The 26,275-nt window shown below is 44.0% G+C and overlaps 1 protein-coding gene across 1 annotated transcript; it reads left to right on the top strand.

The window, feature by feature from the left end:
• The first annotated feature begins 11 nt into the window (after positions 1–11).
• Positions 12–26,275, top strand: LOC135401702 (multidrug resistance-associated protein 1-like). The gene is made up of 28 exons (XM_064634235.1): positions 12–265; positions 3,717–3,893; positions 4,495–4,623; positions 4,825–4,983; positions 6,305–6,436; positions 7,039–7,244; positions 8,069–8,269; positions 9,080–9,254; positions 10,000–10,254; positions 10,560–10,763; positions 12,093–12,239; positions 12,503–12,584; positions 13,515–13,708; positions 15,028–15,204; positions 15,263–15,430; positions 16,218–16,465; positions 17,472–17,703; positions 18,477–18,693; positions 19,120–19,274; positions 19,330–19,485; positions 20,010–20,209; positions 20,991–21,117; positions 21,213–21,314; positions 23,195–23,341; positions 23,395–23,553; positions 24,506–24,672; positions 24,834–25,028; positions 25,979–26,275. Exons 1-28 carry the CDS (start codon positions 227–229, stop codon positions 26,088–26,090), a joined length of 4,662 nt encoding a protein of 1,553 aa, XP_064490305.1. The 5' UTR covers positions 12–226; the 3' UTR covers positions 26,091–26,275.

Raw genomic sequence — 26,275 nt, 5'->3', positions numbered from 1 at the left:
TTTCCCAGTCTCGGGTTTTCGTCATGGTTCTATAATCCACTTGGAAGTGGATCTGGATCCACTTTAACGCCTCTGGTCCCTCTTCAATACGATTCTCGACCAATCAGTAACAAGTATCTCTAGTAGCCAATAGTAGCTCTTCCGCGCAACTGCTCCAGTGGCGACATTTGCGGCCGGCATTGTTTTCCACGCTGTTTATGATTGTCATAGCGCCTCCCGGCGTAGCATGGGAACGCTGGATAGATTTTGTGGGTCCAAGTTTTGGGTACGTTTTTCGCTTTGTCTCTTATCAACAATATCTCCTTCTCTCCTTTTGTGGTCAGAATATTCGCGTATAGTGACAAATTACGTAAGATTCTTATCGAATCGCACCGTGCATGAAACAGCGGCTTTCCCTTACTGCCGGGAGGCGTGCATGCTTCGAAGGCCGGCAAAGCGCAGCACTCTTTTTGTGTTAGTGTCTTTGGTGTCTAGTTTCCTTGTCACATCACCTTCCTGTATTACTCTCGCTTGAAGTCTACATGTCGACTGATTCGTTCGATTTCATTTTCTCAAGATCGCACGCTTTGCACGAGTCACATTCTTGTCATCACAGTGCATCTCATTGAACCTCTGAGTTTCACGCATTTGATAGATTTGCCGCTGTTGTTGTCTGCACAGTTTCAAACGCAACATTAAATCATCCATACTGCGCATCAGGTCTTTAACTTCGTGAACTTACTGGAGTCACACGGCTTTGTGTACTCGAAGCTATCTTCTCCATTGAGTTTCCGCTGATTAGATCCCATGCCCCCACATTGAGAAAACAATTATCTCTCATAAGTGAAGCCGTCTAACTGTCATCTTATCGTGATCGAGAAGGAAAACATCGCATTCCGTGGTACGTTTTGTTGCATTGTCTTGAATGCGCACTTAAAATCTATTTTATCACCAAGATAAATTGATATATATATATATATATATATATATATGATAGCTATATAAATTGATAATACTGATGGCACCCATAAGATCATCCTGTTAGTCTGCTTTAGTAGAATACTTTGCTTTGTCCCAATTTGCAATTTAATTTGGAATCTTATTGGGTGGCCGGAGTGGTGACTCAGTATCTTGATGTTGTCACATCTCCGTAGCAGTCGCCACCAGCTTCTTGAAACAAACACCCTCCTTTCGCAACAGAATTGACAAGTAACAGGATGTGCGACTTCCACCTGTTTCCTTTACTAGCTGATAGTTATAGAGCTGACTAACAGCAAGATACCACTTCCTGTAGTTTCTGATAGTAAGATAGAAGAAGCTGGACTTTGTGCTTACTTGGTACTACTACTTACTAAAGGAAAATGTTATATCAGGTTGTACTGAGATCAGTATGTGTCAAGCAATCGCAAAATTTTATGTATTTTCATACCCCGAAAGATCCCCTTGGTTTGACTACTAACCGTTACAGGAATACTGCAATTAATGTATCATAGCATTAATCCAAAATTGGGGCACGTTTTCTGTGTCCCTAAACAAGAAGAGATCGAAGCTTATCTTGGGTCTGAAATTGTTTACTGCTGACCTCTCCCCCATCTAAATAGAGCGTGTGAATATCAGTTATGACTCGAATAAATGAAGCTGCTTAAATTAAAGAGTTGCCCTTTCATGTGACTATACTATATACATCCTATTGACTAACTAGAGGACAACCTTTTTGTAAGTCCATATTCCAGAAACACGCCAGAGATAGTAGACAACAGACATAGTAGTTTTTATGTTGGACTGTTGATCGCTTCCTTTGGTACCAGCTTTGGAATTCATTGCGATCGTATCTAAAATATTGGAATTTCTACTTCAAGGTCTTAAGGGAATACCGCAAAGCCCTTACTGGTCCTTAATTTTAGTGAATTTCTTTATTTGAAGTTTGCACAAATTTGAAGTCCCTGCCAAAATGCTTAGCAGGACTTGACACCTTGAAAAGTATGGTAGAATCACAATTTACTGGTTACCATTAAGCATTTGAGCTGCTTTACAGCACAGGCATCTGGAGTGTCATTTTGACGAAATATGCCACAGGCAGTCTGGGCCTTATCATGAAGTAAGCCAGTTAAGCCACAAATTTTAGCGTACAGAATTTGTGAAATTTAGTGGTAGCGAATATGTGCCCTGCACCCATATTTAATGAGAAATTGAGGTCCCAAAATTGAAGGGGTTTTACAGTATGTAATAAGTATATACATTCGTTCAGCTGAATTGAATGCTTTGTTGGTCTCCATTCTAGGTGAGTCCTTTTCTATTTTATGCTATATGTCCTTGAAATAGAACACAATAAATAGTAATAGAACAGATTCTCCTATACATCATACTTTTAAGTCTCTTGTTAAGAGCTAGTTTCTAGCCCATTTAAGCAGATATACCTACCTAGTTTATCAACCTCTATCAAGGTCATGAACATCGTGCTCAAGAGGTAGGGCAAATCTGGACCTTGCTCATGCAGGGATACTTGGCTATCCTATTGCAAGAAGCCTAGGAAAGGATCTCATGTCACTATGGTTGCCCATCATCCTTACCAGGCGCACAGAACAAATTTACGCTTCTCACAAAGCGAGAACTTTTGCAGAATGGTGCACTGCAAAGCTGACTGTCAAAATCTTCAGACAGAATTAAACAGTTTCTTTTCTTTTTTTTTTTACATTTTTACTTATTTCCACATAATTATTGAATGAGGTCTGAGGGAGCACGTGATATATCAGCACCTGTTGCATAGTTCGTTAATGTTTGGGCATTATCTGAGCATTCTTGAACTTTGGCATACCCTGGGAGAGTGTTTGCATGGCCGCAGAATACGCGATATGTTACTAGAAATAATCTAGAGTGGCCAGGTGCTATATCCTTAATATGACAGTTTTTGTCTGCATCTGGCAGCAATACATGACTTTTCCAGAAGTATTTAAATGCTGTGCTACACTACGTGCATGGTACTGTAGCCAATCGCTACAGAAGGACGGCATGGCAAAAAAGCCCCCCCCCCCCCCCCCCCCAATTTGAGAGAGGATGACAAGTTGTGGAAACTCTGTTGCATCGCTAGGTGGTGCGTAAAAAAATAAAAATTCAATAAATAATAATAATAATTAAGTTTTGTAAATAATAAATTCAGTTATAATAATTCATATAAAATAAATAATTCAGTTTTGGTTCCTCTGCCGCACTTGTCGTGTCGTCCTTCTGTAGCGACTCGCTACAATACTACATCAGGCTTGATCCTGTGTACTTCTGCACGTGGCAGCGTCCCAGGGCGGAAATCAACACATTTTTATCATGTGCTGCAATATATGGCATCCACTGAGGCAGTTTTTTTGTCGGGGTAGTTCAGAACACGTTCTGCGAGAGTTGCTCACAGAAATCAATTGCTTTCTCTCAAAACATGCAGAGAACGTGTAAAAATTTCTCTGGCATAAAGTGTGCGCAGTGAAGGTAAGAAATGCACAATATGCTTAGCATTCTTGCAGGTTATGGTGCAATATATGTCTGGAATGTTACGAAATACGGCACCATAAAATAATAAAAGCTGCTTTTAAGTGATTGGTCCACTAGAACAGCAGCCTCTGTTTGAAATATTGAGGCTTCAGCCCCGTGGTTCACAGATCCACTGTGGTGGTTAAAAAGTAAAGTATGCAATTTTGGGTCAACATGTCACTGTAACAGCACACTGCTACAAACACACATGCACTGTGCAGGACTATGAGACAGCCTGGAACACAACAGACCCAGACCTCAGCCCCTGCTTCCAGGACACTGTGCTGGTATGGATCCCATGTGGGATGTTATGGCTTTTCTCCCCCTTGGAGACCTACTGGCTGCTCAAGAGCACCAAGAGGCTCATACCCTGGACGGCACTCAACATCACCAAGCTGGTGAGCACTCACCTCTAGGACCGTAGTCCTCTTTTTTTTTTTTTTTGAGTGGGGGAGGGTGAGTACATTATGGAGCCTTGTAAGGGTGGAGGGTGTAATACTCTTATTTGCTACTTTTTTGGCCTTCCAGGTATTCTGGGTGGGGTGGGTGTTGCTAGATTTTTTTGGGGGGTGAAGGGGTGCTGGGAAAATCTCTGGCTCACCTGCTTACCTCTCAGCTAGTGCAAGGCTGAGGCACCAGAAAGGCCGTCTGTTTATGACTGGTATTGCCCACCTCACAAATTAAACTTGTCCTTTGTTTCTTTATGACGTACTGATATTATCCAGGACAGTTATTCTATCTAATCATTATGAATGACCTGATTGAACCTGAGAATGACGTGCAAAATTATACTGCCAGAGAAATTATATTCCAGTGCTGATTGCGTTTGTGCCAATGGACATCAGTTGCTATCCTTATTCGTGAGATAACGAAGATTCATAGAGATAAGCCTAACTGGCAATTATTTAGGTATAGTGCAGTAGGAAAGTGCAGAAGGAGTTGTGTCAACCTCTCTCCGTAGCTGCAGTGCTTAACGTGGCTGATCTTTTTTCCTTCCAGGTTATAACCATGCTCCTGTTTTCAATATCGTTAGCTGAATTTATTTATGCCGGGCACGAAGCCCTCTCCAACGGTGTTGCTCTGCCGTCCGTCTACTTTTATACTCCATTTTTGAAGATTGCAACATTTGTGAGTACGGCCTTTCCTTGCGTTAAGTTATTTGTAATAATTGGAAATGTTGCCACGAAATTGTATACAAACTGAGTACGTAAAAGACCAGGTTGCTCCAGCATGGCTTCCCGGATTCACGATTAGCAGTTCTGTCGCAGTGTAGCCTGATATCTTCAATCTATACCAGAATCTTCAATGATATCTCGTGTTTAAACACAGATGCTGGCATCGTCCTTATTGCTAGCTGGTAGGAAACGAGGCAAGCAATCTTCTGGGATCCTCTTCCTGTTCTGGTTTGTCCTCCTCCTCTGCGGAGCTGTGACGTATAGGTCGTATCTGAAGTGGTGCTTTTCGGGTGACCAGGAGTGGACCGAGAATGTGAGTGACTTAGTGAAGTAACACTAAAAAAGGAGCTTCTAAGCTCGAGACTCTAAGCACATGATCAATGAAGTGCAATAGTTGATTTCAAATCGGGGACTGAAACCGGAAGGGAACCGAAAACCGCTTGGGGAACCAGATTTTTTTTTTCGAGAACCGTAACCGTAATTCACCATTGGCAATTAACCGAAACTGAAACCTGAACCGAAAAATGTGATTTTATTAACCAGTTCATATGAATGTGTTCAAATGTGAATGCGATACAGTGAACCCTCATTATTATGACCATGGTCGTTCCCGAAAATTTTGGTCATAATGCGCAATTGTCATATTAACGTGAGGGATTTGCAGAGGTTTGACTGCATTGTTCCCCAGAAGTATGGTCGTAAAACGCGTATGTCAGATTATCGGGGGTCATATTAACGAGGGTTCGCTGTATTTGTATTGCTTTACAACTCTGATTGGTAGTGTAGTACGTGCTTCTGTTAAAGTACATCGCTTTCGTCATGTGTTTTCCATTCAGAAGTTGTGTAGACAACATACCATCTTATGCACTTGGACGCATAGTCAGATGACATACGCATCGTACGACATATATTGCGTACGGCCCTCATAAGTTATGAACCGTATTATTGTGATCATTTAAGATACCAAGCGTTGTTACAGCACGAGCAAAATGAATTTGCATGAGATAATAGAGACCGCAACAAATTATTTTATGGAGAACGTTGCAAATGGTCTCATCATCTCTGTGCTCGAAAAGTGCATAGTTCTTGTTTCGGCTCATTTGCATAGCGAAATTCAGTGGTGGATATTTCAACACACGTGGGCGTTTAAGGGGTTTTAAAACATGGAATGGCTTTCAACGAGGAATATCTCCCATTCTGTTAGCTAACTTTTGCACAAAATCCCCTAATTAAAGCGTTAAATGATGTATTTCAGGCATTTTGCGATCTTGTAATTACATACTTTCCTCGAGAGAATATTCGCCTGGCCATATAACCGGACTGCAAAAATAGCATATATTTTGCTCTGCTAGTTTTTAATAAAAATTCTGTAGCAAATTTAAAAAAAAACACCCTGTATATATACTTATTTGGTTTTATTAGTTTGGTTGCATATATTTATTCTTTATATGGAAATTTTGGTTATATCAAACAAACGTTTGCAAACGGTGATTTTTATGTACTAGGAATCGAACTATGCAATTAAAAAATCTGGCATTTTCAGGTAATCTTTCTAACAGTAACAGTAATGTGGCACTGAAGGGGTTAACTATTTGCAAATATAGTATTGGCTAATATTGTCTGCTACCTTTCAGGCACGACTGGGGCAAGAGTTTTTCTTTGGCGCATACATGGCGTATTATCCACTCGTGCTTGTGCAGCTCGTGCTCAACTGCTTCTCCGATGCCAAGCCCATGTACAGACAACATGCAGCTCCTCCTGAAGAGGTTGGTACTTTCAGTAGTCTAGTAATACAGTCAACCCTCGATTTATGAATTCCTTCGTTTTATGAACCTCGATATCCAAATAATGAACGGAATTTCTGGGAACGAATGAGGAGTTGCCCACCGTTTTTGCTCTCAATTTACGAACGGATCGTTCCGAGGTCAACAGAGACCTTCAAAGGGATTATTCCACGGTCTTACGAATGACGCCAGAACGGACGAAACTTTTTCCAGGTGTTGCACCCTCGGTTTTTAAACCCTCGAAATGCGGACAACAAACGGGTTTTCCAGGGGCGCATTAGGGGGACCAAGTGTTCCAAGCCGCCGGTAAGAAGGATTTCAGAGCATATTAGTGACGTGGTCCCCATCGATGTCAGCTATTGTGCGAATTATATGTTGCAGTATAAACGCAATCCCAACTCTCAAATACTGCTCGATAGTACTCACCTAACGGAATTTTTTCGATTTATGAACAATTTTTCGGGAAACCGAGGGTGTTTATAAATCGAGGGTTGACTGTAGTGGTCGGCCAACGAAGATGCTGTTGAACATTTTTGGGTTACACTTACAGCCTCTGTTCTGAAGGTGCTTGCATTTCGTTGCAGAAGGAGAGCCCAGAATCTGGAGCATCATTCCTGTCCAAGCTTCTGTTCTCATGGTTCGATTCCCTCATCATAAAAGGCTACAAGAAACCCCTGGAGAACACAGACCTGTGGGCCCTCAATCATAGTGATCGTACTGAAAATGTCATTCCTCGCTTCGACAAATTCTGGCAGCGGGAAGTTGCGAGAGTGCCAGCTCATAACGAAAGGTTAGAGTTCTACTGAAGTTGGATCTTTGTGTGATTTAGGGATGTGCAGCTATCTCGTTTTGAATGTGTAATAAGGCTCGACTATTTTTAAGACATTTTTTTTATATTCGTACGTCGGCTGCTTTTGCTTTTATTTTCGAGTAATTGGAATTGGAAATTTGTTTTTACACCCCATGGCTAATTTTTGCTCTTTTTTATGTTATTTAATATGGTATTTACTTTTGTATTTTACATTATGTATTTTAGCATGAATGAAATGAACAAAATGAAACGAATGAAACAAAATGAATTATGTATGCATGAAATACAATTTTACATTATACATATTGTATTTTAGCATTTGAGAGTGCCTTGAGTGTAGGTAATTAATTATTGTCATTAATGCACTCCTCTGTGGTGCTTTGTTCTTGGGTGAAAGAAGTGTGTTAGTTATGTGAATAAATACATTACATTAAAGGAATCTTTGGGGGACACTCTGGGGGACATCACCGAAGGGAGCCATGACAGATATTTGTCCCAAGACATTGCCAAAAGACAAAAATCAACATCCACGACAGCAAGGTCGAGACAAGCCATAACAATAACTTGCCCAGTAGAAGAAAGAAGTTTCTGTTCGAAATATTAGTGGCTTCTAGGCTGAGGGTTTTGCTTCACTCAAATAACTGACTATAGTACGTTGGCAGGAAGTGTAAGGTAACAGAAGAAAATTGTTTACGGTTGACAGGGGCTTAGGTGAAGAAGGTTGTTCCCATCTGCTGGGATGCACTTTTTTCCCCAGAAACCAAGACGTAGTAAATTTTTTTCATAACATGGTGCGTTCGCAGGGGCGAAAGGACTGCCAGCTACAACAACCATGAAGATGGGGAAGTGAAATTTTCTTCCCCTTCATCTTCCAAGAAGAAGAATGCTCAGAAGCCCGGCATAATCCGACCCCTGAGCATAGCCTTCGGTCCGACCTTTCTCCTTGGGGGCATTCTCAAATTTGGGCACGACGTTCTTCAATTCGTGTCGCCACAGCTGCTCAGGTGAGTCTTGCTGCTCCCAGGTTTAATGCTGTGTGCAGTGATGGCCACTAGCTACTTCTACAGTAGTTTAACTATAACTAACTAGTAGTTCAACTACTTTTCAGGGGAGGTAGTTAAAACTACTTCTTTAACTACTGCAATGTAGTTTAACTACATCTATAACTACTTAACGTTGTCCATCAACACGAATCCCATTCTATAGTGTTCTTGGATACCTAAATATGAATCACAAGCAGTGATTCAAGTGAAGATTTAGTACACGTGCACGGCACAATTGCTCTGCACCTCCGTTCTCATCAAACAATCAAGGTATCAAGGTAATCAATCAACAATCGAAGTAGAAGTCGGAAGCACAATCGTGCCGTAAAGATTGCGGCAAAATCGGAAGTAGCTGGCGCCTGCAGTAACCTAACTACTGTAGTTAACTACTCGAAATAGTAGTTTAACTAGTAGTTGCACACTACATTTCTGCGAGTAGTTGATAACTACTTTTTAACTATAATCAGGTAGTTTAACTACATGTAGTTAACTACTGGCCATCACTGACTGTGTGTATGTGCTTTATTAAAATATCAAAACAGAAAACATCGCTGGCAACTACAGCAGGTTTAAAATAGTTAAAATCGTAACGTTTCAGGTGATACGTTTAACTGTTTAATGATTTTAACTGTTTCAAACTTGTTGTGGTTGCCAGTGCTGCTTTCATATTATAATAAAGCACGAGTACCCATGGCACTTGAGCCATCTTCAGCTGTGTGTATGTGTAATGTGTTTTTTTTTTTACTACATAACATAATTCACATTTTGCAGAGCCATGATCGCATTTGTGGGCTCTAATGACCCAGCATGGAAGGGCATCCTGTTTGCATCCCTCATGTTCGCCACCGCCACTGCACAGTCGCTCATGCTGTCTGCATACTTTCACAGAATGTACACTGTCGGCATGCATATCCGCACGTGCCTTATCTCTGCTATCTACAGGAAGGTGAGTTTCGTTCTGCCGAACAGTACTGTGATGGGGTCGTGCTTGGCCCTCCTAATATTCCATAGCTACAGACTGTAGAAGAATTACGTAAAGGATTATGAAGTCTCTGTGGAACGAAATGCAGAATTTTACTCTAACTTTAGAGGATAACTGAAGTTCCCCTAGATCGGTGGTTCCCAAACTTCGCCCCCGTCGCAATGCCGGCCACCTTCCGACCTTAGCGGATGAACGTTAGCCGAAACGATACACTGACATTTTATCGGAGTTACATTTTGAGCCAAAAGGTCTTGCACAACGGCAGGAGCACATGGCTATGAAAGCATAGGTACCTCTCTCCGTAGTGGCTGGAGTGAGCCTAATGCTTAGGTACTGTTACTACTGTACTTACTTAGGTACTGAGCTAGGTGCTGCTAAGACCCGAGACAAGGAGCTCAGACAAATTCTCGTTCAGTCTTCAAATTCAAATTCTGGTTCAGTCTCGTTCTTCTTCACAGTCATGCACCACCAGCTTGTCAGCGCCATTTCGCTTCTGTCGATCATAGGTACTGTTTGTTGAGATGATTTTGATTCGTGTGAAATCAGGTTAACTGCTACTTACTGCTTTTGGGAAATGAATGGATTACATTACAACACTACAAACATTGGACAGGTCTCTGCATTTCTCATGGGACACCTAATATTCTTAGTTAATGATGTCACTCTGTCAATTGTGAAATGTCACACTGTTAATGTTACGTTCCTTCAGTCACTCGTCTTGTCGAATGGAGCCAAGAAAGAGTCGACCACCGGGGAGATTGTGAACCTCATGTCGAACGATGCCCAACGTTTCATGGAGCTGATGGTGTTTCTGAACATGCTTTGGTCTGCACCTTTGCAAATTGGGCTGTCCCTCTATTTCCTCTGGGACATCCTGGGCCCTTCCGTACTGGCGGGTGTAGGCATCATGGTGCTCATGGTACCCCTCAATGGGGTTCTGGCTGCTTTCTCCAAAAAGTTGCAGGTACGTCTCTGTTTTGTGTACGTTGAACACATTGCATTGTCAGTTCCCAAGAACTGAAGAAGGTCGAAGGCGGTTGAGGGGGCATTTTCCCCGGCTTTGTCCAGGGTTGCATGATGGCCGTAAAATGTTGGCCGTTGATGGCCGCTGTTGTCTTCTCTTCTGTATACAGTCTATGCTCGTTGTTATGACACTCGTTAATATGACACCCCTCCTCACTTTGTGACCGTGTTTCTATTGGAAGAACGTTGGGATGGTGAGAAAAAATCCCTGGTATAATGACTGACCAAAGCACGATTTTTTTGCAGACGAAGCAAATGAAAGAAAAGGACAACCGCTTGAAGCTGATGAATGAAATATTGAGCGGGATGAAAGTGCTGAAGCTGTACGCCTGGGAAGAATCTTTCCAAAAGCAGGTCGAAGGGATTCGAGATAGGGAGATCCACAGCCTTCGGCGCATGGGATACTTGTCAGCTGTGCTTTCGTTTTTGTGGACATGTGCACCTTTCCTTGTGAGTACAAAGCACCTTAGCACTAATGAAGCAATATCTTTTTTATATCTCAATCTTATCTTATAATTAATATCTTTTTTTTTTTTTGCATTTTGACACTTTTTTACGATGAGAAACTATAGTCCATCTCCTCAGAATGCCTCGCGTCCGACTACTTCGTTCCTTCTTGCGCTGTCTCCCTTGTACTACTTTATAGTCCCACTTTATAGTCCTGGGTCACCACGTAGGGCCGTCCATGGGCTGTAATGGGCCACGTGACAGTGCCGCCACCATTTGAGCATCAGACTAACACCCCTGTCGCATGGTAATAAACAGATGGGTGTATTTAAACGAAAATGTGTGGTATTTTGACTGCACGATCATGCACAACGCTTAATTCGAACAGGATTCCGTTGCTGTGCCCGACTACGCATTCTGCCGGCCACCATGCTGCTGGCGTGTTAGAGACATGTTTACTTAATAAGTTTTAAATTTGCTTATGAGACCCGTAGTTATAAAAGATAGTACTTGTGCCGGAAGAAAGGAAGGAGCGAACGTCGCTTACACATAGGTGGCAAAGCAAGTAGGCCTTGCTGCTTAAAATGGGATCATCACCCTTCCTGTTCACTACAGAGCCAGCAAAAAGGCGTTCACGATAGGGTTGGGTTCAGCACCGCAAATGTTGATAGAGTCGCGGCCGAAGAAACTAATGGAAGTGCGCACAGCGCATTATTTTCTGCTTACGAGATGTTTTATTGGTTGCCTATAAATACTTTGGAATATATACTGCACTATTTTGAAGTGGAATGCCACCATATTGAAAGTGCAGTGCCATCTAGCTGGGGGAGCATGTTGAAAACTGTTTACCGCCCAAACCAGAGAGGAGGAAACCTGCCTTCCTGCTACTGCTTTTGTCCTTTGTTGTGCTGGTTGTGCTGGCGACAAAAGTGCTGGGTGTGTGGCTGGCTAGAAAACTATGTATAAATGAGCCCCTTCCGGTTCCCTCATCCCGTGGCCGATACCTGCGGCTAGACGTAGCGATCCGTTATGCATCTCCGTTGCAGCGAGTAGCCTTCATTCGGAGTTCGAATAGGTTTAGAGGAATGAAGAGGTACGAAGTTTAATTAATTTACACAGTTTAATTAATTTTTTAATTAAACTGTGTTTAATTTAAAAATTAATTTTTAAATTAATTTATTAATAATAATTTCTAATTAAAAATTTTAAATAATTAGTTTTAAGTTTAATTAATTTTAGCAGTACGGGGTTGCACTGTAGTACCGAAAGCGCACAAACAGCGGATTCTTTAAGAGAGGTGCAACTCTAAAGTGCAGCACAATTTCTCAACAGGTATCGCTGATGTCGTTTGGCACTTACGTCCTGGTGGACGAACATAACGTGTTGGATGCCCAGAAGGCTTTCGTGGCACTCACTCTATTCCACATCATGCGCTTCCCCTTGTCCATGTTGCCAATGCTCATCGGCATGTTGATTCAAGTGAGCTTTGTCTCGTTTCATATCAGATAAGTCTTTAAACCCTGGAACTTTTGTGTTGTTAATAATCCTTTTTCTCTCTTGATGGTTCCCCAAGCAGTACAACATCTTGGCCCAGTATTGGACCAAGATTGGACCAATATTGGGCCAGTATTGCCAAGATTGGTCCAATATTGGACCAACATGCTGTGCTGCTTGGGTCTTCAAAGCTTTTACTACTCAAGTTACACATATTAGAGGTAGTCACGCTGTCCTGATTTTTCTAGGCAAGCGTTTCTGTGAAACGCGTGAACAAATTCCTGAACCATGAGGAGCTAGAGCAGTATGTTGCACACGACAAGGATGGTGGTGAGTGGCAGCTATCCTACTACTGCTCTTAACGTTGCAGAATATTACTGGACAGAACTACGTGTTTACGTATAACTAGTTACATTTTTCGGCAATTCGTTACACAACTTGTAGTGCTAGCAACTTGTTGTACTAGTGAATTACCTTCTCGAGAAAGTAACGTGAAAGTAGGCATCAGCCTCAGCGGCTCAGTTGGTAGCGTGTTCGCCTACTGATCCCAAGGCTGCAGGTTCGAACTCGTTCGAGGGCGCCAGCAATCTTCCGCAGGGGGACGTTGAATACAGTGTGCTGCGTGTTGAAATTTCAGCACACAAGCGCAGTTTCAGGTGGGCAAGATTAATCTACGCAACAACCACTGTGGCATCACTCACGATCACAGCTGTCTTGTGACGTAAAGCCTCAAACTATTGTTGTTGTTGTTATTATTTTATTATTATTATTATTATTATTATTAGTGAAAGTAGCTGTAAAACATAACTGTGATATATGGCCATATTTGCCCATACATCAGTCATCCCAAACATTGTTCCGTCATTCTTTAAAATGAAGACGGACCAAAAGCCAGGAGATATGTTTCTTTAATAGTATGAAGTAAACACTGGCTTGCATAACAAGTTGTAAAAAGATAGTAAGCGTGAACATGAAATTCTTTCAAATGTTCTACCGAGAAAGCTCCAGTGCTTTCTAGTTTAGGAAGGGATGTGTTTGGACTGAGGTGGAAGGAGTCTAGTGATGATAGTATTTGCGATTGGACATTGGAAGATTTTGAGACCTAACTCGCGTGGGTTCCTAAAAGGTAACTCCAAAGTAACCAAGTTGCCTCGACTCGGTCACATTTTGAAAAAGTAACTCATTACAAGTCAGGTACCATTTTCGCGAGCTAGCTGTAACAAAGCTTAGTTGTTACTCATGACTGATATTTGTTCGCAGATAATCCAGTGACAGTGGAGCACGGGTCGTTTGCGTGGACGCGTAGCGAGGACCCCGTACTGAAAGACATCAACCTCACAGTGCCGAAGGGCAGCCTAGTGGCCATTGTGGGGCAGGTGGGGTCGGGGAAGTCGTCCCTCATTTCGGCCATTCTCGGTGACATGGAGAAAATGGATGGCACCATCAATACTCAGGCATGATGATTTTCGCTGCTCCCCTGCAAGAATGCACGTTATTTTGTTGCACAACCGAAAAGTTTTTGGAGGACGCTTTCACTGCTTTTTAGAGGCACGGCAATTACGCAGCCGTTAAGTGCTCGAACCATGCGGCATAAACATAATAAAATTTATTTACTTATTTATTTATTTACAGTAGAACCTCTTTATAGTAACTCCTCTTGTAGTAAAACTCTGCTTATAGTAAACGAGAACTGCGCTCCCGATAGAATCCCATACATTCAATGGCACACCTGATATAATAAAACTCCTGATCTAGTAAAATTTCATCATGGTCCCAGAGAGTTTACTACAAAGGGGTTCTACTGTATTTATTTAGATATACTACAAACCCATCAAAGGGTTCAAGTAGGGTGGGCCATAACATTTCACTCAAAATGGCACTCAGAATAGACACACATAGACACACCTGCAAGCGCATGCATACAAGTACGAGATAGAGCCCTGCACCATCCGCGGATGGAAGCGGATATCCGCAATATACTTTCGGATTCGGATGAAAATTTAGCACTTTCTGCGGCGTGCGGATCGGATGCGGATGGCTTGAGGTCGGATGCGGATACGAAGGCAGCGGATCGGTAGCGGATTGGATGCGGATATACCGCGTGCTGTCATTTTTCCACCCGCAATTTATTTGTATTGCGCGCCGACAGCCGACAGCGAGCGCATGCTCTGGTTCACCTTTGAGCATTCACGGCGCCGAGACGGGAGAGGAGGCATTCAGGCGTCTCGAACCGCGCGAGCGCTGACGAGGCAGCGTTCCACGCGTTCCAGAAGTCCTCCATATCGCGTTTGTTGAAAGGTTTACCTTTGCTTGTCGTCATGACTGAGTCCTTCCGTGACAGCATGGAGGCATCCGAAATTATACCAACGTGCTTCCGGCGGTCTTTACGCGTCTTTCGAAACTTGCGGATTTTTGCGGATCGGATGCGGATGGTGCGTTTTGCTCAGCGGATCGGATGCGGTGTAAACTGTTGTGTATGGTGCGGATGCGGATAACGTGTGCGCGGATGCGGATGCCAAAAACCTCATCCGCGCAGGGCTCTAGTACGAGAGTGTGAAATATTTGGTCAGACTCGGGTGATTCCGTCAACAAACTGCCGTAACTAATTTGGTTACATTACGTACGCCCTGTGGCAACGAATTCCAATCGCGAATAGCGCGTGGAAAAAACGAATACCCGAAACAATCTACGTATTTATCCACGTATATCTACGTACATTTATCTATACGTGTCTAAAAATGTATTCAGCAGCACGATTTCTTACTGCTTTCAGGGGTCCGTAGCCTACGTAGCCCAGCAGGCGTGGATACAGAACGCTACGGTTCGAGACAACATCCTGTTCCAAAAGGAGATGGACTCTGACCGGTACAACGCGACCGTGGAGCAGTGTGCCCTCAAGTCGGATCTCTCTATTCTGCCTGGTGGGGACATGACAGAGATCGGAGAGAAGGTGACTGAACTGTCTTGTCCTGGACAGGGCGTGTTACAGTCCTTGTTTTTATTTGCAGGGAATCAATCTGAGTGGCGGACAGAAACAGCGTGTGAGCTTGGCCAGGGCAGTGTACAGTGGGGCCGATCTCTACCTGCTGGATGATCCATTGAGTGCAGTGGATTCCCATGTGGGGAAGCACATCTTTGAGCATGTTATTGGACCACAAGGGGTACTTAAGGATAAGGTATAGAAAATATTTTTACGAATAATATGACTTTAGTCGGTTTTTGGACTTTACTGCGCAGCTGCTCTTATTGGGTGCTCGATGGTGATAGCTTTCCCCTAGCTTTCCGCGATTCCATGAAAGCTGTCCTCGTCTCACGGAACTGGCTGTTCCCCTCAGAATAGTCAGTTTTTCTTGGAATATTCAATAACTTGCAGAATAATGTAAGGATTTCGGTCTGCGATATTTTCGTGGGTTAAACCCAATCGGTCACGACTGCAGTGCATGACAGCACTGATAATGCTGGCACTTACACGGCTGAATATGCGGCGACAAAAGGAAATGTAAGGACGGCAACGCCCGGAGAGATTGACAGAGTTGAATCTACGCGTAGCTTTCCTTTTTCTTTTTTTTGCGAACTGAACAGTTACAGAACGCTGTAAAAGCGCACAGGATGAGTTGGTGTGCGATCTTGGGAGAATGCTGCACTTTTTTTTCTTCTCTCATCTTGTTTGCTCTACCCGCGGAACGCTGCAGATTTGTAAATCTCACTTCGTGGAAAAGTAAATTTTCCACCCCAGAAATCTAGGGGATTTAGTGATAGTGAGGTTGTTTCCAAAATATCACAGAGTGAGATGTGCATTTTTGGTCACCAACTACGATAGACTGCCTTTCTCCGTACTCTCTAGAGTCTGCAAAATTCTTGGGAGCCAGTGACATTTGCAGTATTCTGTAGGAACATGGAAGCTTTTGATGGCTTAACCTTCCAGCTGTGGTGCTTACTAAAAAGACTGGTGACCCTCTGCAGACCCGTCTGTTGGTGACGCACGGCATATCCTACCTGCCACAAATGGACCTGATAGTGGTGCTGAAGGACGGCCAGATACAGGAACAGGGCACCTACCAGGAGCTCATGAGCAGAAAGGGTGGTGCCCTGGCCGAAGTTCTGGTTCAGTTTCTCAAGGAGGAGGCCAATGAAGACATGATATTCGCGGATGATGTCATGGTTGTTCAGGACATCCTCCGCCAGGCGGGAGCAGATATTGATATGACAAGGTGGGTCGAGTCCCTCCCTTCCATAGTCTAGTTTGGACTAGGAACAGGTTCGAGTGACATACGTGATCTCTCCCAGTAAAATGGAGAGATCTCTCCTTACTAGGTAATGCCCAGGTGAAGCTACCTGGACAGTCCTTTTGTGGAGTCTGAAATCCCTTCATAATTGGGTTCTGATTCTGCTCATTAACTACCCTCGGAATCGATTTTCGTCTGGGTTGCATTAGGCGTAATTATCTAAAAGTGGCTTCGACTTTAAAAGGGAATCCAGAAGAGCACAAACAGGTCACTCCAAAGTGTGTGTATGCGAGCCTAAAGGCCAACCTCCGCGGAGCAAATTATTTGCGTGGCAGACTGATGTCCGTGTTCCGCTGCTAGTTGTTCGCTGGCACCAGCCCCGTGTGACAAAAAAACAAAAAAAAGAAACAGTGAACGGCATCTGAGAGTCCTGCTCCGATGTCACTGTTGCTAGAGCACAAAGTGAGAATGAGTCGTTCGAAAAAATGCACCTAATTTAACGAATTTTACAACTAAATCTAGCAAATGTCTAAAAAATGGTGTCCACACTAATGTACTGAAAGACATATCCAATACTGCTAAAGGAAAAGGTGTTTCTTGGCAGAGAATGCCTCGCATTCTAGCGGTGTAGTAGGAGCAGCAAGCAGACGACAGGGCAACGAGATGTAGGTGGCACGAAATTGCAGAGGAGGTGTCTTTGATTGACTGGCCTCACATTCACCTGCAATTGATGCTTCTGGAATCCGCAGACGCCGGGTGAAAATATCTGGCACGGCCAGATTGCCGGCGAGCGCTCACATTTCCGGTGCCTGATGAAGTTTGCTGCTTTTTCGCCACACATCCGCTCCATCAGCTCGCCGCTGTTATGACGCACATTTGCTTCGTGGACGTTGCGTGGACGTTGCGTGGACGTTAACAAGCTACTGTTGCACCCACTCGTTGCTGCCTTCTCCAGTGCACAGTGTAAAGGGCACCCTGTACGACATTTCAGGCAGTTATCGATCCAGAGCAGACCTTCAGACGAGTTGTCTCTGACTGAGAGGAGAGAGCTACTGCGCAGCATCTCCCACCAGTTCTCCGACAGCGGCAGCACAAATTCGAGACGGCCAAGCCTTGCCTCTGGGAAGTCTCGCTCCATAGACTTGGCTCCTCAAAGAGCGAAGAAGTTAGTGGGCGAGTCGCCAACCAAGTTGGTGCAGGATGAAGCTACTGAGACTGGGAAGGTAGGGTGATTCAAACATACTTAGAGCCTGAAGTTTTAGGGTTTTACCCGATTCTTCCCCGAATTTGCACCCCGAATTGAAGGTTGCCTCTTTAGGGTGAAACCCGATTTTTACCCGGCAAATTGCTCTCACTGGGATGTCTGTAGGAATGCACTAACTTACTTGTTTGGCAGAAAAATGCAGTTACATCACCGTTTGTACCAAACCGCTACAGTTTGTTTGAATAACTGGGCCTGATTTCTCCCCGAATTTAGCGTACTGGAAGTTTTTTCACACGAATTTGCATTAATTTAGTGCACATGTTTATTTACCCGATTTTTACCCCCCGAACGTAGGAAAAAATATTTCCCGAAAACTTCAAGCTCTAAACATACTCTGGTGTTTTGTGGCACGGAGGAATTCAAACTGTGGGTGGAACTACGCAAAAATATGCTGCGTAGCTATTAAATGTGACATGCTTTGCAATAAGCAGTTGAAGGTAAAGGTGAGGATGGGACGTTTTCCCCGTGTCGGAACGTCTCGTGCACACCGTGGCCTGGCGTGGCTAAGAAATGCTTGCGAGATGAGATTAGGATGAGAAATTGTGTCCGCCGAAACATCATACGGTATGCATCGATGTCGAACTCTTACTTCAACGTGTTTTTGGTGCGGAGTCTCCCTTTTAAGGATCATGTGCTTTGCAATAAGTCTTCAGCAGTTGTTTCAAAACCCGACAAAACTCTAGTCTGTTTACGGACTTGCTTAAAGCGATTATACGCTGTTTTCCTTTGTAGGTGAAGTGGAACGTGTACTTCACATACTTCCGTGCGATTGGTGTGATGTGGACGATATTGATAGTACTTACGAATGTGTCCTCCCACGGCTTCTCGATTGGCTCGAACCTGTGGCTGACCGCTTGGAGCAACGATCCTCCGAACCCAGATGGTACGCAAGTCCCGGAGCAGCGAAATCTCAGGTTGGGCGTGTACAGTGCCCTCGGCTTTGCTCAAGGTATTGACCAGTTTGTTCTTTCGACGCAGAATTTACTTTTTTCTGATTGTTTATATGGGCTAACGTGGAAGGAATTCGTTTGGAACGGTTTGTTGCAGGGTTAAAGTAAGCCGACGTAATGAATCAAATTAATTAGACCAATAAAATTCACTTAATTAAACCAACTTAATGCATCGAATTATTTAGACCAATAAAATTAACTTAACTTAGTTAATTAATTAACTTAATAATCAAACCAATGTAATTAATTTAAGTAATCTCGCTAGTTTTGTAAATTTGTGAAATATTTGGTTTTTACTTATAGTATTTCATTGATTATATATTGAAATAAAACCTTTCGGACTTCTCCAGCAGAGAGGGCTGCAATTTTTTATTTTTTTTTGCTTGTACTGTCCTTGCTTATGTGATCGTTGTCATGGACGCCAGGTGTGACCATATTGGTGAGTGCCCTGGGCCTTGCCCTGGGCAGCTTGAAAGGAGCAACTCTGCTGCACAACGGACTTCTCAACAATATCCTGCGATCCCCCATGTCCTTCTTCGACACCACACCTCTGGGACGTGTCGTCAACAGGTTCTCTAAGGCAAGTGCCCCTCAGGAAGGAAATCCCGCTTGTGCTGAATGTGTTTGGAATGCAGGATGTGGACACTATGGACCTGACCATCCCAATGACAATCCGCTCCTGGTTGATGTGCTTCCTGCAAGTGGTGTCTACGCTGTTCATCATCGCCTTCACCACACCCATCTTCCTCGCTGTTGCCCTCCCCATTGGTGTCGTCTACTACTTCATACAAGTACGGTCCCATTTCTATGCGCGTGAGAGGAGTGAATTCGAAAGAGCACCTCATCCTATGAAGTGTGGAATACCTAGAGCCCCTAGCTCTAAGCGTATCCGCGCAATTTCACGGAATATTCGATACCTGCAACATTTTGATGGGTTAAACCCCATCAGTCCCAACTGCAATGCCTGGCAACACTGATAATGCTGGCACTTACAAGGTTGAATGTGCCATAACGAAAGGAAATTTAACGACAGCAACACCCGGCGGTGAGAGATTGACAGAGTGGAGTCGAGTTTTCTTTGCGCTCTGAAAAGTTACAAAATGCTGGAGAAGCACGCAGGTTGAGTCTGTGTGCTGTCTTGGGAGAATGCTGCACTTTTTTTGCTTTTTTTCTTGCCCACAGAATCCGTGGATCTGTAAATCCCGCTTTGCGGGAAAGTAAGTTTTCTACCGCATAAAGCTAGGGGCTATGGGGATAGCGAATCAGATCCTCTTACACTTAAACTCTAAATGTGACAGCCTGTCTTCATTTGCAGTCGGTTTACGTTGCAAGTTCGCGACAACTGAAGAGGCTGGAATCCGTGACCAGGTCTCCCATCTACACACACTTTTCCGAGACCCTGTCTGGAGTGACGACCATCAGGGCTTATGCAGCCCAGAAGAGCTTCGTGAGGGAATCGAACCAACGTGTGGATACCAACCAGATGTGCTACTACCCTTCCATCATCGCTAACAGGTTATCTCCACTCTTTGCAAATAAACATCGGTCATCAATCAATCAATCAATCAGCCGCACTTTTCGTATGATGCGCAGAGCAAGCTTTTTTCTCGCTTTGAACTAAATTCTGTATGCATCTTTTCACATTTGTTGGGTTCACGTTAAAAACCCAAAAACCGGCAGCATGGCTGAGTGGGTAAAAGGCTCGTTGGTGGTAGCCGAGGTAATGCTGAAGACTGGTAGGTGGTGGGTTTGAATCTTTCCACCTGCTGTGCTCTTTGGGGTTCCCCTTGAAGTCTGCCCAAGATGCATGCTAACCCCTCTGTCCCCCCATTCCTTCCTGCTGTCCTCCCTTCATCTGTGCACAGCTCATACCCACAGTTGCTGCGTGGTGCTAACGTGAAATACTGTAAACGTATTTTTTTCGCGATGTATTAATTTTCGCGAATTTAAAAAAATCGCGAAAAATTTTACTCGCAAACACAGCTTGACGCTTATCCCACGAAAGCAAACAGCCCTGGAATCGCGAAATTAAATGCTCGCGAATAACTTCGCAAATGATTTAATGAGCGATTCGCGAAAATTAATACGTCGCGAATAAAAATACGTTTACAGTAATCAAAAAAAAAGAAAGACAAAGCGGCAGCACAGACTGCGACTGATTTTCTCAGCTGTGATGCAGCACGATGTCCAGTATGATCGAGGCTGGACCGTAGTGGAAAGCGCTGGAAACTATGGAAACTACTTCTTGAAACATATGTGCTTACTGATGTGGTCCATGCATGTTTTTTTCTTTTAGGTGGTTGGCAATAAGACTAGAGTTATGTGGCAACTTCATAGTGCTGTTTGCTGCTCTGTTTGCTGTCTTTGGAAGGGAGACTCTGGATCAGGGTGCCGTGGGCCTGTCACTGTCCTATGCACTCTCTGTAAGGTTCTGCTCCTTTGGTATTGTAGACTGTGTTGTGCTCTCAGGGCCTGACTTTTGCCTCAAGTTTAAATTTTGTGTTTCTTCCAATTGCAGATCACTGCGACCATGAACTGGATGGTACGCATGAGCTGCGAATTTGAAACCAACATTGTTTGCGTCGAACGGATAATGGAGTACACGAAGACGCCGACTGAGGTACGTGTCCCACTCATGGCTGTGGAGATACGGGATTCAACATTGATACGGGAGATACAGATACGGGAGATCTACGGGATTTAACATTGCCTTACCTTACATTCAACACGTGACATCTCCCAGAGCACTGAGAGTATAAAACGTACGTTTCTGCTTCCGCGTGAGTGCTCAGTGTCGCGTCTTTTCGTGCTCCTCTAACGATTGGGAATATCTGGCTGCTAAGCCACAAGATATTTCGTGGCAGACGACGTGGCATACGTTGTCGTCTGCCAACTGTGTGGTATGCCTAAGGCCCCGCTGCGGCAAATTCGAAATTGTGTGGCACCAACTCGTAAATTCCGCGATTTTCTGCCGCAGGGAGTCATCGGCTGCTTGGAACGGAAAACACTTCATTTTCTGGGATAATGTGGGAAGAAAAAATATTTTATAAAATTACAGCTTTAAAGTACTGTTGTGGCCCACCATTACATACATCACATCTTGTGTTCTCCTGTGATGCAGTCTGTCGCCTGCAATCATTTTATACCTGCTGAAAGATCTTTCAGCATCTACAGAGTTTATAGAAACTTTATAGGAAGGAGTTTACAATACATGCCCTCAGGAAGTTACATATTTAGGACACCCATTTTTGTTCCTGGGATGTAGGCATTATTTAAGAGGCAACATCCCAGACATCAAATCAAAATTAGTTTTGGCGCTCTATGGCCTTTGTTGCCTTTGTGCCATTAAACACATAATCAATCAATCAATCAAATCAAAATCCCCCCGTGCCACCGCTAAACTGCACGCGGGAGGGACACCACCCCTTCCTCGGGTGAAATATGTGCAATAAAATTGGGCTAACGTCCATCTTAAGCTGAACCACAATCTGTCTGTGTTGGTCCTGCAGCATGGGCAATTTTGTAAAGCAGGCTTCACCTCATACAGGGAAGCGTCAGGTGAAGCCCGCTTTCGGGAGGTATCGTTCATATTCGGCTGATAGTCGGATATTCGGAATCCCTAATATTGGGTACTCGATTCGCAAAGCGAATACTTCCAGCGATTGATATTCGATTTGAATTCGATAGCTCGGGTGTCCGCACACCACTAAAAAGTAAGGGTTTCCGTGAAATTCGGTGCCAAACGAAGGATTCCGCGACGAATTCCGGATTCCGCAAAATTTTGCGGATATCGCCGAAAACCCGCGGCCTTAAGTATGCCGTCCCTGGTATTCTAGACCCATGTGAGTGCTCAACGTAAGATGCAGCAGAACTTCCGCCTTGTGAGCACCTTTTTTTTTTTTTTTTTTTGCTTTTACTTCCACCAGCGTGTTGCGTAGGGACGTTGCCGATATGAATATACATGGTTAGGATCAAGAAATTTTCGGATGTGTAACCAGGGTGTCTACCAACCTGGAAAACCTGGAAAACAGGGAATAGTCAGGGAATTTTGATGTGACTAGAAAAGTCAGGGAATTGTCAGGGAATTTGGCTAAAAAGTAGCTGAAGTCAGGGAAAATCGCAGACAAGTGCCGTGATGATGCGCGGCGAATCGCGAGTGCCGACCGGTGGTTGAGAGGCGATGCCGCAGCAACGTTACTGCAAGTAGCATTTCACCAGTATGATATGCTCTGACGCAGAAAAGTAGGGTAGCCTCACTAATACTTAATAAATGGTCCGTTTTATGTTGGATCTGGTATCAAAACGTATGAGCGGGCACCAAGTTCCCTTTTGTTTTTGTCAGGGAATTCGCTTGAAATAGTCAGTGAAAACCTGGAAAAGTCAGGGAATCTGAAGGCTGCAGTTTGGTAGACACCCTGGTAACGTGCCTCTCGAGGATAACATAATGCACGTTATACACCGAGAAGACCGAGAAACGTTTTATCGTGACGCTCACCGCAGGCCCCATGGGAGATCGCAGACTCGAAGCCACCCGAAACTTGGCCGCAGGGTGGTGAGGTGAATTACGTGGACTATGCAACCAGGTACAGGGAAGGGCTCGACCTGGTGATCAGCGATTTGAACATCTCCGTCAAACCCGGCGAAAAGGTGAGCCCCACTCGAGGCATGGCATGGGGACCATTATGTGACTGATTGTGCAGGTGGGCATCGTTGGTCGAACTGGTGCCGGCAAAAGCTCCATGATGCTGTCCCTTTTCCGGATCGTGGAACCTGCCCGAGGCACCATCTTAATAGACGGCATCGATATTTCCAAGATTGGACTGCATGACCTTCGTTCGAAGCTCACAATCATCCCACAGGTACGTTCTCCTCTGCAAGGATTGTTCACGTTCCCTACCAGAAATCCTGCAACACTTTCGAATGCCTGCAAAAAAAAAAAAAGCCTGAAATGTCACCAGATACAGGTGCCAGCCACACACCCAGTACAGAATTCTGACAACCATCGAAGGTGGAAATCCTACGCGAATCCTGTACTAAGCTATGTTCCTAGTTGCGCTTTGTTGTTTGTGTCGTGTTGCCTACTTCAAGTACCAAAATGTAATGTAACGAAATATCTTTTTCCCACTGCAATAAAAAGGGGGGGAGGGGCACGAGGCAGAAAGCCGAGAAAGACTTGACTACGCCTTAGCCTTCATACTGGAACCCCATTGTGGGAGATTGGGAGAAAAGGCGCATGCAAAAGCAGGGAACTTGCTTTGATTGTACTATCTACATGTGATGTTTAAGGGGTTTACTAAGGGGGAAAGAAGCCCTTAAAGATAGGGCGCACATGCAAAATTGCAACACCATGGCAGTATCGCAGGAGGGACTTTTTTTTTTTTTACTAAATTTTGTTTTTGGTGTCGTCAACAAGCATGACATTGGAGATTCGCAGACGGTGTGACTAATGCTGCCCTCATGCGTTTTGATGCCTAATGCTAGTTTTGATGATACCCTCACGCGTGCCATTCTTAATAATTAAGACATTCCGTGTTCAGTGTTCACATTCCGTGCATCTGGCAGTACCTAGTTGTAAACTTTCTCCCATGGAAATGGAAAAAAATTCCACTTTGTATTATACGTGTGTTTTCGTTATATTAATTGCGGCAGATTAGACTGAAGATGCGACAAAAAAGGATGGCAGCGTATGCCACTCATTTGATGCGAGACTTGCGGGGGAAGTACAATCATTTTGGGTTTTGAAAACAAAAAAAAAACTACCTACATATTGGGATTTATACAATGATAGATATTGGTTTACCATGCACGCAGGACCCTGTGCTCTTTTCTGGTACCCTTCGTAACAACTTAGACCCATTTGAGGTGAAGAGCGACACAGAACTGTGGTCTGCCCTGGAGCTTTCTCATCTCAAGAGCTTTGTGTCTGGCCTTGAGAAAGGCTTGCAACACGAAGTGGCAGAAGGAGGGGAGAATCTCAGGTACGTCATCCTTCACGGGTCATCCGGGTGCCCAAAAGTAACCACCAAAGTAGCTGCTGCAGTAATTTTTAGGAAGAGCACACACACTTTGACACTTTGAAAAGTAGCGAGAGCTTTGTAATGCTCTTGTCAGTGAGTTATCTCTGCTCTCTTGTGCACAGTGTTGGACAGCGTCAGCTGGTGTGTCTGGCTCGAGCCCTCCTGCGCAAAACGAAAGTATTGGTCTTGGATGAAGCCACAGCGGCTGTGGACATGGAAACCGACGTGCTCATTCAGCAGACAATCCGCAAGGAATTTGTTGGCTGCACCGTGCTCACCATTGCCCACAGGCTCAACACCATCATGGACTACGACAGGTGAGGCGAACCGTCTGGGACTGTCAACTAATTTGATGATGACTCGACTGATTTTGAGACTAGAGTTGCAGTCCCCTACGCAAAATTTCATCTAGAAGGGCGTCGTAGTTTTCGCGATAAACACAGAAAAATGAACTGCGTGTTCACGCCCAGTTTCGGTTTTACGTTGACGTAAGCACGAGCTGCCTCGTGCTGGCGGATGGTGTGCAACCGGGATGAAGGTGATTGGGCACTGTTTTGATGCACGGCAAACAGTTGTCGGAAAGTTTCCTCTCGCATCAGTGGCTTGAGTGCTCGGCAGAACAGAAACCAGGAGCGACTGACGGTCACGTGATGACGGTGAAAGCGTACGGGTTATGAAATTCACTTAGAAATAATTAACCGTAAATTTTATTGAAGCGCACATTTTTGTAGCATTGCAATAGTAATACCGATATTTTTACGTGTATGTATTGTAACACGTACAGTATAATTAGGGCCTGACTTTTTAGGGTTAAACCCGTATCCGCCCGATATTTACACCCCGAACGAAATCCCTAAAATTCGGGTTTAACCCGAATCTACCCGAAAACATACGGGTCGCGTGGCACACTCATAAGCGTCCATTAAAATAAAGTTTGATAACGTTGCTAAACATTAGTTCCGTGTTAAGACAAATTTTTATTAAACAAAAAAAAATCACCCGAATACACCCGAATTCCTGACGACAGAATATGCCGTAACAGGATTTAACCCGAATACACCCGAATTTTCGAATGAAAAATACCACCCGATATTTACCCCCCGAATTTGGCCAAAAATAAAACCCGAAAAAGTCAGGCCTTAAGTTAATTTGAACTCGAAGGGGACCCACGATTTGTTTTTTAATAAGGCGGAATTAATGGGGTTCGTCTGCATTACAGTATTTAAAAAAAAAAGTATTCTGATGCATGCCCACCCGCGCTTTGCAGGATTTTGGTTCTGGAACGTGGCCATGTTGCAGAGTTTGATTCTCCATCCAACCTGCTAGCCAATAAGGAATCTATTTTCCATGCCATGGCTAAGGATTCCGGTCTGACGTAGGACTTTTTCCTCCATAAGCTCCGCCCAACAAAGTGCCCTGGAAGAAGCCTGCCAGGAAGAACCAAAGATCTGCCTGGTGTTTTTAGTCTTAATATCGAGATTCTGATGCCTCTGTATATATATATTATATAATGTTGGATATGTTGGATACAAAATGTCTACTTTCAAAAACCACAAGGAACCTT

The sequence above is a fragment of the Ornithodoros turicata genome, chromosome 7 (genome assembly GCF_037126465.1).
Source record: "Ornithodoros turicata isolate Travis chromosome 7, ASM3712646v1, whole genome shotgun sequence".
Classification (NCBI taxonomy): Eukaryota; Metazoa; Arthropoda; class Arachnida; order Ixodida; family Argasidae; genus Ornithodoros; species Ornithodoros turicata.
Note: the sequence above shows the minus strand (reverse complement) of the source record. Positions and strands in the feature narration are given on the sequence as shown.